Source organism: Fringilla coelebs (assembly GCF_963513975.1).
Source record: "Fringilla coelebs genome assembly, chromosome: 5".
Classification (NCBI taxonomy): Eukaryota; Metazoa; Chordata; class Aves; order Passeriformes; family Fringillidae; genus Fringilla; species Fringilla coelebs.
The window spans coordinates 49,719,448-49,732,550 of record NC_140033.1 but is presented as its reverse complement, the minus strand read 5'-3'; the positions used below and the strand labels follow the sequence as shown (position 1 = coordinate 49,732,550).

Here is a 13,103-nt window from a genome sequence, read left to right as displayed (position 1 = left end):
TTTCTCTGGCAGTAGCTCTCCACATTGGGTCTCCAACTTTCACAGAGGGTGCTGGGAGGAGGAATCTGTTATTTCCAGCTTTTCTTCCTTAAAGCTTTTTCTTTTTATTGCCCCATATTATTTCTCTGCCCTTCCAGCATGCCTGGAAACAGTGGCCTGCAAAGAGATGGGAAGCATCAGGCTGAGGTTGGTAAAGGCAGATGAGGTGACCTCGGGGTGGAGCTGTGTGAGGCCTCACAACGCCACCCCCCCACCATCCCTTTCTGTCTGCCGTGGGAGCAGAGCGAGTATGGCAAGCTGGCTCTGGCAGAGAGACCCTTCCTCCTTTTTTTCCATGTCACCTCCTGCAAGCTTTGCCAAAAATCATGGCTTTCCTTTCCAGCCCCAGCCTCTGTTAGCATCAAAACAGAAAAAAATCTCCTTAAACATATCTCACACATCATCAGTAGAGAGAAACAAAATGATGTGATGCCTTCTGCCGGTAATGTGGGAAATGCTTCCCGGTTCCTGAGCGCCTGCAATAGCACTGTGCAGGGGCTGCCCCCAGCTCCCTGCTCCCCATGGCACGTTGCTCAGTCGTGCTGTTCATCTTTCATCCAGCAGAGTAGTGACCATGTTTCTTCCTTTCCTGCAGAGAAAGCTTCCATAAAACCAGGAAGGCAGCAGTACAGCTTGGAAACAGGAATACTGTGTGTATAATCCCTAGCACAGGGGACAGAGAAAATGGGAGAGTAATTACAAAAGGAGAGAGAGAGGGAGGAATGAGAAATGTGGGAATTCAACATGAGACAGGGAGCTGTATATCTGGTAACCACTGAATCATATAATTCATTTACTTGTGCATGGATGGTGAGGTTCAGTGACCAATATCCTTCATTCCTGAGGAGATCTTGGCTGCATGGGAATACGGCACAGCAATTTCTGAGAGGATTTGCAGAAAGTAAGAAGCATAAACAGAGGTTAAAATTAGTTTGATCAATGCAGCCAACAGAAACTCGGTGCACTATTTCATCTTCCAAGTGCTGCATAAAGCTTTCAATGAGCAGACACTAATGGAGCAGCTCACCAGCTTCTGTAGCACTTTCCTTTGGAGGACTGTGAAATGCTGGACAAACATGCATTTAATGCTGCAAATGGCCTCGTTTGCTAAATCCTACTATCCACTTTTTTTCCAGGTCAAGTAGTTAATTGACTGACTCAAGGTTAGGGCAGAAGCTCAATGACAGAACCACAGGAGTATCCAGGCAGAATCTGGCACAAGTATTTTCACCAAGAAAAAAATGCTTTGCACCAGGTCTGCATTCCAGCACAAACTGGCAGAAAAAAGATAAACCCAAATGACAAAGATTAGTGACTATGAGCTGAAGCCAGATATTTAAATTAGGAACAGGGCACATCTTTACCTGCAAGAGGTGACAAGCCATTGTACAAACAAGGAAAGTGGCAGATTTTCTATCTTGTATCTTTAGGAAAGTTGTTTTGCTCTCTCATTGACTTCACATTCTGCCTTATCGCACACTCACACAGACTCTGCTCTTGTTAGTTTCAAAAGGACTCACTTATGGATAGAAGAAGACAGAAATGACTCCTAAATTCCCAGCCCTGCAATGCAATACATGCTGACAGTCTCTAGGCACACCCAAAGCCTTGCTGATTTCAGTGTCGCTCTGAGCAAGGACGGAGTCTGACTGTGCTCATCAAGGTGCATGACTGCAACCTTCAGTGGCATTAAATAACCATAAGCTGCTGCTGCAATGCTGAAAAAGTGTCATCCTGTTTTAAAGCAAAGACACTTGCCTGTAGCTTTTTAATGACACGGACAATGCTGTGCTATGCATTTTTCTGCAGGACCAGGAATTCTTCTTTTGATACTGGCAAGAAAACAAATCTTTGTCAGTACTTAATCTGTCCATCCTACTTCTAATACATACTTCAGACCTATTCCTATAATTATTTCTACCTATTCACAGCTCTACCCACAGGAATACTCTGAATGACATCACCACTGAGACCAAGCTCATACAGAAGCCTAAACCTGAGGAAACCTGTTTGTAGACCCAGGTTCTAAATCTTGCATTTTCTTCTATCTTTGCATAATAGAAGCTTTAAAAAAAGTAATTCTGCCCGTATACCTAATTCTGGTTGAATGTCTGTATATTTGTGAGCCTTGCATGAAGGAGAAGGATCTGTAATCTTTGTATAGTCTGAAGACAGAAATGTAACAAAACAATAGACAGAGGATTTACAGGAAAGGAAGCTGGAATCCTCTGGCAAAAAACCCTGCAGCAAAAGCCATCATTCCATAGAATGAGGTTAATTAACTGGCAATTATTTCTGAAGTGCATCTGAACCGAATATATCTGCCACAAAGATGTCATTATGAGTGTATCAAGCCACTGCTGGAAGTCAAGACTATTTTACACTCCCACCCTCACCACAACTGTGCTGCTGCCCATGACTGAAACTGCACGTCTCTCATGCTGGAGCCCCTGGAGCCACAATACACACAGGGAAACACACAGGGCTCTTCCTGAAGCCCTTGCTGCCACAGCCTGACTGCTGGTCATCACACATTAAGATATGCCATTCACACTCCTGGAGGGCTCTTCTGCTGACTTATAATATTGAGAAAGCAGTGAGACTGAATCTTGTGTCTTCCCTCCTCCCCCAGCTGAGCTGATTCAGTGGAAACAGCCTATGTCTGCCAATAAAGGATCTTAAATAAGAGCAAAATCAGTGCTCTCTGATTTTGTCAGCATTGCTCAAGCAGGCACGCAAATGGTTTCACTGTTGTGCCTGACTCGAGACTAGCAAGGACTGCCCCAAACTGCAGTGAGGATTGAGAACCACTTGTCATTTGTCCTAGACACCTTCCTACTGCTTCCCTGAGGACACGGTCCAACTACATCCTTGTTATGGCCTGCAAGAGAGAGGGAAAGGGCAGGACACGGACTGCAAGCTGAGACACATGGATGCCATGCATGTGGTGCCTATGGAACAGGGTGCAGCTGAGAGCTGGTACCTGGGCCGAGTCTTCCCTGGAGGTTGCTTGGAACATGATGCACTACTAAGAAAAGTGCTTCAACACCAGGCTACCTCAGGGGTCTCTGGCACTCAGGGTGGCCCCATTTCACAGGTACCAGGATTCACAGTACCAGTTGCACCTCAAGGACTGTGCTCAGTTTTGGGCCCCTCACTTTAAAAAGGACATTGAGATGCTGGAGCAGGTCCAGTGAAAACACATCCTCTGTGGAACTGCTAAGGGAGCTGGGTTTTTTTAGTCTAAGGAGGCTAAAAAGAGATCTCATTGCTCTCTACAACATATGAAAAGAGGTTATAGTGAGGTCGGGGCTGGTCTCTTATACTGTGCCTGCAGTGGGAGAACTAGAGGAAATGGCCTTGAGCTGAGACGAGAGATTGTTTTCCCCACTGTTGTTTATGTGGTCAGGCCTCGGAGCAGGCTGCCCACAGAGGTGATGGGGTGTTCCCATCCCTGGGAGTGTTCAAGCAGCACCTACATCTGGCGCCGGGTGATGTGTCTTAGGGCTTACAGTGGCAGTGCTGGGTGGACAGTTGGACTGGACGATCTCACACGTCCCTTCCAACCCTGATGATCCCATGATTAGATGATCCTCACAACCCTGCCCCTCTTTCCTCCTCCTCCACAAACACACGCTGGCAGTGGCGGCCAACAGGTGCTTCTTTCTCACACACCTGAAGGCCACAGGTAAGAAATGGAGACACCTGCGCTCCGCCTAGACCAGAAGGAAGGTGTACGGACAGGCACACTCCGCGGCGTTCCGGTTCCGCGGCTTTGGCCCGGGCCCTGCCCGGCGCCGCCTGACGCGGGGGCGGGGCCCGCGCGGGCCGAGCTGCGGCGGCGGAGGGCGGGCGGGAGGCGGCCGCTCCCGCTGCAAGATGGCGGCGCAGAGGAGGAGTCTGCTGCAGAGTGTGAGTGGCATCTTCCCCCCCTCCGCGCACACGCACCCCCCAGGTGGGTGCGAGGGAGTCCCCGGGCCTCCTCCTCACCCGCCCCCCGCGCTGCCGTGTGGGAAGGGGGAGGTCCCCCCGCCGCGGGGCGGTGGGTTGGTGCTCTCCCGGCCCCTGTGGCTCCTCAGGGCAGGGGGGCCCGGACTGCGGGGGTCCCTGCGTGGGCAGCGACCCGCACGCCCGCGGACCGGCCGCTCTGCAGCGCACGGTGCGCCACAGGTGGCTGGGGGGCCGTGTCGGGCTGCGGGCTTCGGGGTGCCCCGCTGTGTGAGGGGGCAGCTGGCGCCTGCAGGCCTGGCTGGAGATGGCGGCCCCAGGGATGGTTCTGTAATTGCTGGCTGCAGCGTCAGGCCCCAGTCCCTTGTCCTGGTTGAGTAGTCCTGGGAGAATCCAGAGCTTTCCCTGCACTCCTGTGCCATGGGTGCGTGAGGATCTGATTCACCATAGGAGTAGCTAAGTTTGTGCTGTGCTGTGCTGTATGGAGTGCAAAACTTGTGTGCAAATTTCGCATCTGGTTTCTTGTTAACAAGAGCCGGAGTACAGCCAGAGCTCAGCTTCAGAGGGAAGAGATGTGGTAAGTGATGATGTTCTGCAGCAGGGAAATGTGGAGTTATTGGCTGTGCTATTAGTTAGCAAAGGGAGGAGGGTTGAGAAGAGGATGGAGGTGGACTGGTGACCTATACTGGACCACAATCTTCAGTTCATACTGCTTGAGGTTTATATGGGCTCTTTCCTCTTCCTGCCAGGAGCAGCAGCCCAGTTGGACAGATGACTTACCATCCTGCCATCTCTCTGGGGTGGGCTCAGCTCCAAACCGTTCCTACAGTGCAGATGGCAAGGGGACAGAGGGTCACCCCTTGGAAGATAACTGGTTAAAATTCAGGTAAGTGGGTTGCACCTGGGACACTGACTCCTGCTGGCACAAGTGCAGGTAGAAGAGGTTATTTATTTTGTCACACTGGACGTGGAAGAAGAGGGTGGGGCCTGAGCATGCAAGAGGTGTCTATGGGCACTTGCTGCTTGTATCTGTGTCTTACAGAGATTTGTGACCTCTTTGCTTCTGCCCTTTTGGCAGGAGCGAGAACAACTGCTACCTCTATGGTGTCTTCAATGGCTATGATGGTAACCGAGTCACCAACTTTGTGGGTCAGAGGCTCTCTGCAGAGCTGCTGCTGGGCCAGCTCCATGCAGATCACAGCGATGCTGATGTGCGTCGAGTTCTGCTGCAGGTAAAGAAGCTTTGAGTGGGAGCAGCTCCTGCTTCTTGCATTACCCACCTCCTCTTTGCCATCAGGGGAACAGCATCTGGTTTCTGTGGGGGTTGGAAACATCTGGTGGTTGCAGTTGCACTCATCCTGAGCATCTGTAGTGCTTTGTTTCCCTCCTGCCTCATCCCATCTGTCCCCTGGCTCCGTCAGCACAGTGCTGAGAGCTCTCCAGGAAGCTGCAGCCAGCCTTCCCTGGACGTGTAGGAACAAGTCAGCCTGTGAAGGAGATGACAGTGAGTGAAGGGGAGAAGTTAATGTGTGGGGAGATGGATTTGTGAGTGTGCTTTCTTGAGTGACAGGATCAACACACAAGATCAGATAGGTCTCTGACATTGCTGTGGATGTGATTTTTATGGTGTTGTCTTCTGTTTGGAGTTGTTGCAGATTGTTTTTACAAGCTGTTAACTAGTTGTGCTGAAACAATTGTGTTTCAATGTGCTGTATTGGTCTTGAAAGTCTGTATGTACAGTGATCATCCACTCTTATGAGCTGGTCTTAGAGAGGTGAGGATGAGTAGCCCCAAAGTCTGTAGGCATTGGATAAGTGCTTTGCTTCTCTTTATGGCCTTTTTTAGGCTTTTGATGTGGTGGAAAGAAGTTTCCTGGAGTCCATTGATGATGCCTTAGCAGAGAAGGCCAGCCTGCAGTCTCAGCTACCAGAGGTAATGTAACTTTAAGAGCAGAGCTTGCTGGAGGTCCCACCTTCCAGCTTGCTGGATGAGGTTTGGGCACTTTAGTCACTTTGATCCAAGGGAGGCTGTAAGTGAAAGTTACTACTCCATGGTTCTCTTCTGGAAGCTTGCATGAAGAGAAGCAAGTGCCTTGGTCCATTTCCCGGAGCTCCCACTGTTCGTACTGGCACTGCTTAGACCTGACATTGGTCACCTGAGTAAGGAGCTGAGTGTATCAAGAGGCGAGTTCAGCCTCTACATGTGGCTCTTCCAGGACAAAGCCATGCAGATTAGAGGAAAGGCCTCAAATTTGCGTGGCATCTGGGCAAGTATGGGCTCTGCTCTTCAAGTGTATTGGAGTGTCCTCTCCAGAATTTTATCAAAGCTGTGTCATTCTTTAGAATTGAACAGGAAATTTTATGTCTTGTATATGACACAAAGCTAAGACATATCAAGATGAGTCCCCTCCCTGCAGAATTTTTATTCCAGCTGTGATTTCTGTGTTGTGGACTGTGTGTTTAAGCTTCCCCCTCATTTTGGCTTCCAGGGTGTCCCTCACCACCAGCTCCCTCCTCAGTACCAGAAGATTGTGGAAAGATTGAAGGTTGTAGAGCAGGAGATCTCTGGAGGAGCCATGGCTATTGTGGCTGTCGTTCTCAATAACAAACTCTACATTGCCAATGTGGGTGAGTTGGTTTTTGTCAGTGGCTCAGTCTCAGCATTCCTGAGGGTGGCAGGGGCTCTAGGAAGTAAAAGACATTTGAATGTGGGGGGCAGTTTCCTTGGTGTGTGGCCAAGCAGCAGTATGCTTGCTGCTTACACAAGCACTTGAAATCAGCCTGGCTCTTCATCCCTGCAGATGTTGGTGTGTGTGGCCAAAGAACAGAGGGAAAGCGGGTTGAGAGGAGGAGTGCAGGTTCACTTTGAAATAGAGAACTTTCCTGGGAGGTAGCAGCTCAGGTCTGGATGGGGAGCTGCCTAGCAGGCCCTTACTGTGCTGCTAGCAAGGCTGCTTTTTGGAGATCATGATGAGACAGTACATGAGCCTTTGTCTTCTTTTCTGTCTTTATTCCCATCTCTGCTCCTTTTCCCTTTGGATATGTTCTCCCTCTTAACGGCAGAGCTATCTGGTGCCTCATCTCACTGCTCCCACTGCAGGTACCAATCGGGCACTGCTGTGCAAGTCCACGGTGGATGGGCTGCAGGTGACTCAGCTCAATGTGGACCATACCACGGAGAATGAAGATGAACTTTTTCGCTTCTCTCAGCTGGGTGAGTATTTGGGTTTCATGTTCTTAGCTGAGAACATCGCATGACTGTTTATCTGGGGCACCAAGAATGACTCAAGCCACAGAAACAATAAATAACCACAAAAAGAAGCTTACTATGTTTTCAGATGACAAGTTCAGTGCCTTCTTTTTGTGCCTTTCTAGCCATTCTGGGGCTACAGGACGACCCAGCATAGCTTTCTGCTGGGTCATCTCACTGACCCAGCAGAAAACTATGCTTTTGTTTCAAGTTTTGAGTGTTAGTTTTGTGTCCAGCTGCCAAAGTGGCATTGATTTGCCCTCCAGCTGTTGCTGTAGTCGATAGGAAGGCAGGAGTGGAAGCACAGAGCCAGAGGGTAGAAGTGAAGCAGACAATGTATGACGGCTCCTGTGGAGGCAAACCGCAGTTTATGCTCCTTTAAGTTTTGTGTTATGCCTCACCCTCAGGATGGTACATTTCAATTTGCCTTTGTACAAGCTGCTGCTGAAAAAAAGCAGCTTCACTTCAGACAGAGCCAGACCAAGCACTGGCATTTACTTCTCTCACATCAGTAACTACGGAACTCTTAATGCTGACATTTTGCTTTAGGCAATTTCTCTTTTCCTTTACAGTGTTTGACATGCTTGCTTTCTTGGTCTAGAGCTAACCCAGACCACTTGTGTGATTGCCAGTACCAAATTCTTCTTTCTGAGGTACTTGGGTCCTGTGCTTTTATTTAGGTAGATCTAAGGTGGCATTCTTCATTAGATTTACCTGGCAGATATATTCTTATTGGGTGAGGCTGCTGATGTGGTAATTTCTGCTACTAGGTCTTCTTTTATTCTATTTCTCTTTCATTCCCGCTGCTACTCCTGTGCTAGGGATATGTGCTGTGAAACAGAACACTGAATACAAGAATCCAGGGAAAGAGACTTCTTGAGTGTTTTTACTACCAAAAATGCAGAATTTAGCTGCAGTCCATAGTAGAACAGGGATCTGTTAGATGTATCAACCTTAACTTGGCACAGCGCTGGTGTTCCTGCCTACAGTTCCAGCATAACGAAGATCCTGTGGAACAAGACAGTGTGCACAGGCTGTTTTGGGGGCCCAGGGAAGGTTGTTTTTGAGCTAGGTTGAAGCACAGTGATAAGAGGTAGTGGGGATAGCATTTGTCATGATGATGCCTGTGCCACCCCTGTCTTGGGGGAGGGGTGGGAGAGGTCTTGTGATGTTGTGGTTCTTCAGCCAGCACATCACAGCTTGTTCAGTACCCTGGGAGAGTTGCTGTGATTTAGACATGACTTCTCTTGGCGTCCCTGTGTTTGTGTCTGTCAGTGGCATGTACCTCCCTGCCAGGAGCTGGCAAATGAGCCAGGCCGTGTTGATGAGTCAGCTGTGGTCTGCAGCAGATGGAGGACTTGTGTCTTACTGCTGGGGTAGGTGTGGAGCCATCTGTGCAGCAAGGCTTGGCTTGACTCAAAGGGAGAGTTTCAGCTGGACCCCTGCCTTCACCTTGTACCGAGGACAGTCATCCCTAGATTAAATCTCAATGTTTTCTGGCTGATAGCTCTAGGTATAATGAGGGAAGGGGGGTTGCCAGAACAGACCAGGTAAGTGGATCATCTGCTCCAAGTCCTGCCTCAAACAGCAGTAGCACTCAGATGGTGCTTGTTAGAACCTTCTTCAAGATGGGATTACTTCCTAGGGCCTCTATCACCATAAGTTTGTTTAAATAAATACTTGCTTGATCATTGTTCTTATTTTAGGAGTAGCCCACATCAATTTGAATACTTGAGCAAATTCAGTGCCTCTTGTTGATAGTTCTCCATTTCTCAGAATCATAGCATGGGTAAGGTTGGAAGGGACCACAGTGGATCATCTTGTCCAAGCTCCTGCTCAAGGAGGGTCACCCCTGAGCACGTTGTACAGGTTCTTGAATATCTCCAGTGAGGGAGATGCCACAGCCTCTCTCTGCAGTCTCATGCATTAGTGAAATTGCCATGTGGAGCTTAGGAGCACAGGTCAGTTACAGGTGGAAGAAAAGGCAGAATCCTTCATGTATGTTTTCCTTGTTCCTGCCTTCTCCCATCACAAAGTCCTGGCAGTCCCACCACACAGAGCTGGCAGGCACAGGTGTTCCCCTGCCTTTTCAGCAAATGCCTGTGCAGCCAGGCCAGCTGCTGCTGGTGGCTTTGGACCAGGATATGGATAACAGGGCCAGCTGTTGAATTCAGAGTATGCCTGTTGGGCTGTGTGTGTCTCCCTTCTCTCTCCTTCCCAGCTTGGAACTAATGAGAAGGTGTCCTTTTGAACACAGTTATTCCTTTTCTCCATTTAGCTCCTGATGATTCTTCAGTGTCTCGTTTTGTCTTACAGTTCTGTGTAACCGTGGATATTTCTTTTCTCAGAGGAAGTTCTGCAAGTTTCACAAAGTTAATGAAGCATTTTTCGTTTTCAATCTGACAGGCTTGGATGCAGGGAAAATAAAACAAGTGGGAACTATTCGAGGGCAGGAAAGCACTCGGCGCATTGGAGATTACAAAGTCAAGTACGGCTATACTGATATTGAGCTGCTCAGGTCAGAAAAACTCAACTGTGGGATTTCAAGCCCTCCTTTTCTTCATGATCACTCCATTCTCACTTACTATGTCACCGTTAAATGCTAAATTACTGTCTCTTTCCAGTGCTGCTAAATCTAAGCCCATCATAGCAGAGCCTGAAATCCACGGAGGGCACTCGCTGGATGGGGTGACGGGCTTCTTGGTGCTCATGTCCGAAGGGCTCTACAAAGCACTGGAGGCAGCTCATGGGCCTGGGCAGGCCAACCAGGTGAGCCTGCTCACAAGGGAAACATTCCCGTGGGTATTGACTCACTCCAGCGGTGTCAGCTGCTCTCATAGAGGCTGTCCTCCTCATCTGTGCTGTCACTGCTGGCCAGGCTGAATGCCTGTGCCACCCCATTCCAGTCTAATAATATGGGAGTTGCTTTGCCAAGCCCGTTCTTCTAGGCAGCTGCCTGTCCCTTAGGAGTAGCCCATTAAAGGGAGTGGGATGACTCAAGGCACAAAGGCACATTATCAGCAGGTAAGCATCACGGTCAGATGAGTTGCCATAAAAACTCTTAGATCAGATGGCAGGAAATGGTTTCCTCCAAAATCTCCTAGATATCTTTCCTCTGGTGATTTTTTTTTTCCCCCTTCTCTGCTCAGGAAATTGCAGCCATGATAGCCACAGAGTTTGCCAAGCAGACGTCACTGGATGCTGTGGCACAAGCAGTGGTGGACCGGGTTAAGCGCATTCACTGTGACACTTTCGCCAGTGGTGGGGAGCGGTCCAAGTTCTGTCCCCGTCACGAAGACATGACGCTGCTTGTGAGGAATTTCGGGTACCCCCTGGGTGAGATGAGCCAGCCCACGCTGACACCAACGCAAGGTGTGTTGGGGAGAGAATGAAACAAAATGGGGTGAGGAAGATAAGATCTCTTGATTGATCCAGCACTCACCTCACACTGGGAGAGGAGCTAGTTGGTGTAGAAGGAATTTTCTTATTGAACAAGATGATTGGCTTTTGAGATGTGGAATCTGTGGCAATTTGACAGGATACAGTACAGCATCAAGGGCACTTTGATACAAATTCTTGGGGTTTTTTGCTGCTGTGCTGCATCCGCAGTTGCTCATGTCTGATCTGCATTTTATAACTTCTGTTTTCTCCCTTCTCAGGAGGCCGTGTCTACCCAGTCTCTGTGCCATATTCCAGCTCCCAAAGCACAAGCAAGACAAGTGTCACGCTGTCTCTTGTCATGCCTTCTCAAGGCCAGATGGTCAATGGTGCTCACAGCAGTTCAACTCTGGATGAAGCCACTCCCACCCTCACTAAGTAAAGTCCTGCTCTCTTGCTACTCAGAGTTTTCCCTGCACCTCATGCTGTATAAAGTGGTTGAAAAGCAGAGACAGCTGTCAGTTACCTGTTAGTCAGTCCCTTATCTGGAGTGTGCTCCCCCCCACTACAGCATTGACAGCCAGCATAATGTGTTAGCTGGAAAGCGATTGTGTGAGGAGTGGGAATGAGTGAAGCAACAGCTCAGAAGCCAGCTCTGGTGACATGCCTTGGGAGCAGCATCTGCTGCTGTTCGTGGAGGGCATTCTGGCAGTGAGCAGCCCTTCTCTTTGGGCCTCGTGTGCCAAGTGTGTTGGGTGCTGTACACAGAGGGAGTGTGGGTGCCCTTCATTGCAGCAAGGAAGAAGGATTATGCAGGTCACCTGTAAGGCTCTTGGAGAGAGCACTGCTGAAGTTGATTTGCTTACAGGCACAGCCCAGGATAAAAAGGGGATGAAGGTTAGAATTAGGTCCTCTTTGGATCCAGTCTGCAGGGTCATACTAGTTAGTGGCTGTGGTTTAGGCAGAGCCCTTGGCATGGTGTGTACACGCTGCACAGTGAAGAAGCGCTGTGGGTATTGTGCTCTGTAGCTCCAGAAACAATGAGGCTGACGCACTAGAGCTGCCTTGGCTGCAGCACAGGTCATGCAAGCATAGCTTTCCTCGCTGCCAGACTCTTCCCGTAAAGCTCATACTGTTCTGGGTATGGGGAGGCCAGCAGAGTGCATGCCTGTTTTTTTCTGCTTCCTCTCTGTTCCTCAGATGCCTGGTTGTACTTAAGGCCTTCCAGTTAATGTGAATCAGATACCTTTGATGTTTGTCAACTCAAATCAGTTCTCAACACTTTGAGTGCTTCATAGAGCAAGTGACTGCAACTTTTTACCTGTCTGCTAGGACAGCTTCATCTGTGGAGAAACTGGTGCTTGTTCTGGTGCTTTTCTTGTCCAGTGCATCAGGTGGAGTAGAATAAAGACATTTATGTTCTCTCTTTTTCCCTCTGTAGCCAAAGCCCAACAGTGACGCTGCAGTCGACCAATACTCACACGCAGAGCAGCAGCTCGAGTTCGGATGGAGGTCTCTTCCGCTCCCGACCCACCCACTCGCTGCAGCCAGATGAGGATGGGCGTGTGGAGCCCTACGTGGATTTTGCAGAGTTTTACCGGCTTTGGAACATGGACCATGGCGAGCAGGGAGCACTGACTGTGTCCTAACTTGTGTCTGCCTCCTGCAGACACCTTGTGCTCGTCTGTGTGAGCAAAGACTGAGGCAAGGGTGAGAGTGTTCCACTGAGGGCTGTGTTCTGCCCACAGCTAACTCCTGTCCAGGATGTGCTGCACGCTGAGCAGGGGATCTTGTGCACTAAACACGTGTTGCCTGTGCCATGCTCCCAATCCTGCCCAGCCCTGGGAAGCCCTGTGAATAGGGGAAGGGGTCTTGAATGCAGCCCTCACTGCAGGTTTCAGCAAGTAAAGGTGCGGAGAGGGCTCCTGGTGGATGCTGCGGGAGCCAGGCCCGTGCCAAGGCTGCGTGTGTGCGCGTGTGTAGGTGTACACGTGTGTGCCTCTGTGTGTGTGTGTGTATGTGTGTGTGTGTGTGTGTGTGTGTGCTGTCATAATGTTTCCACAACTCAATTCATAATGCTGTGATTCCAGTGTTCAACTCCATAGAAGATACCTCTATTTTGCAGAATAAATAACTTATAGCTGCAGTCATTGGCACCCATGTGGCTTGCTCTCTTCCTTATAATGTTGTGTGTGGGTGTGACAGCTCCTCCTGGTGAAACCTTCTGTTCCTCCTGAACTGAGGCTTGCACCTTGCAGGAGGAAAACTTCTGCCGAAAAAGTGGCCTGAAGCCTTGCAGGTGACTTAAAAGCATAAGCTCTTTGTTTACTTACTTGCTGAGCTTTGGCACTGAATTATGGCTTAGAGTCAAACCATAAATACAGGTTATTGTTTTTTGTAGGTAAAATGCATGTTTTTTCCCCTCATGTAGGCCATCTGGAAAGGTGTAGAGGGCAGATGGAGTATGTAATGAAGTTTCCCTGTACAGG

The 13,103-nt window shown here is 49.3% G+C and overlaps 1 protein-coding gene across 1 annotated transcript; it reads left to right on the top strand.

Annotated features, from left to right (window-relative positions):
- The first annotated feature begins 3,887 nt into the window (after window positions 1–3,887).
- Window positions 3,888–12,751, top strand: TAB1 (TGF-beta activated kinase 1 (MAP3K7) binding protein 1). The gene is made up of 11 exons (XM_084206367.1): window positions 3,888–3,951; window positions 4,737–4,873; window positions 5,066–5,219; window positions 5,833–5,919; window positions 6,476–6,614; window positions 7,087–7,200; window positions 9,643–9,754; window positions 9,861–10,005; window positions 10,386–10,608; window positions 10,896–11,052; window positions 12,056–12,751. Exons 1-11 carry the CDS (start codon window positions 3,919–3,921, stop codon window positions 12,261–12,263), a joined length of 1,509 nt encoding a protein of 502 aa, XP_084062493.1. The 5' UTR covers window positions 3,888–3,918; the 3' UTR covers window positions 12,264–12,751.
- Window positions 12,752–13,103: the final 352 nt, after the last annotated feature.

Excerpts from the sequence above, each read along its gene's own strand:
- TAB1 (XM_084206367.1), top strand. The coding sequence starts at position 3,919 with ATGGCGGCGCAGAGGAGGAGTCTGCTGCAGAGT. Across the intron at positions 5,920-6,475 it reads TGCAGTCTCAGCTACCAGAG|GGTGTCCCTCACCACCAGCT; the intron begins GTAATGTAACTT and ends TTTGGCTTCCAG. Across the intron at positions 6,615-7,086 it reads ACTCTACATTGCCAATGTGG|GTACCAATCGGGCACTGCTG; the intron begins GTGAGTTGGTTT and ends CTCCCACTGCAG.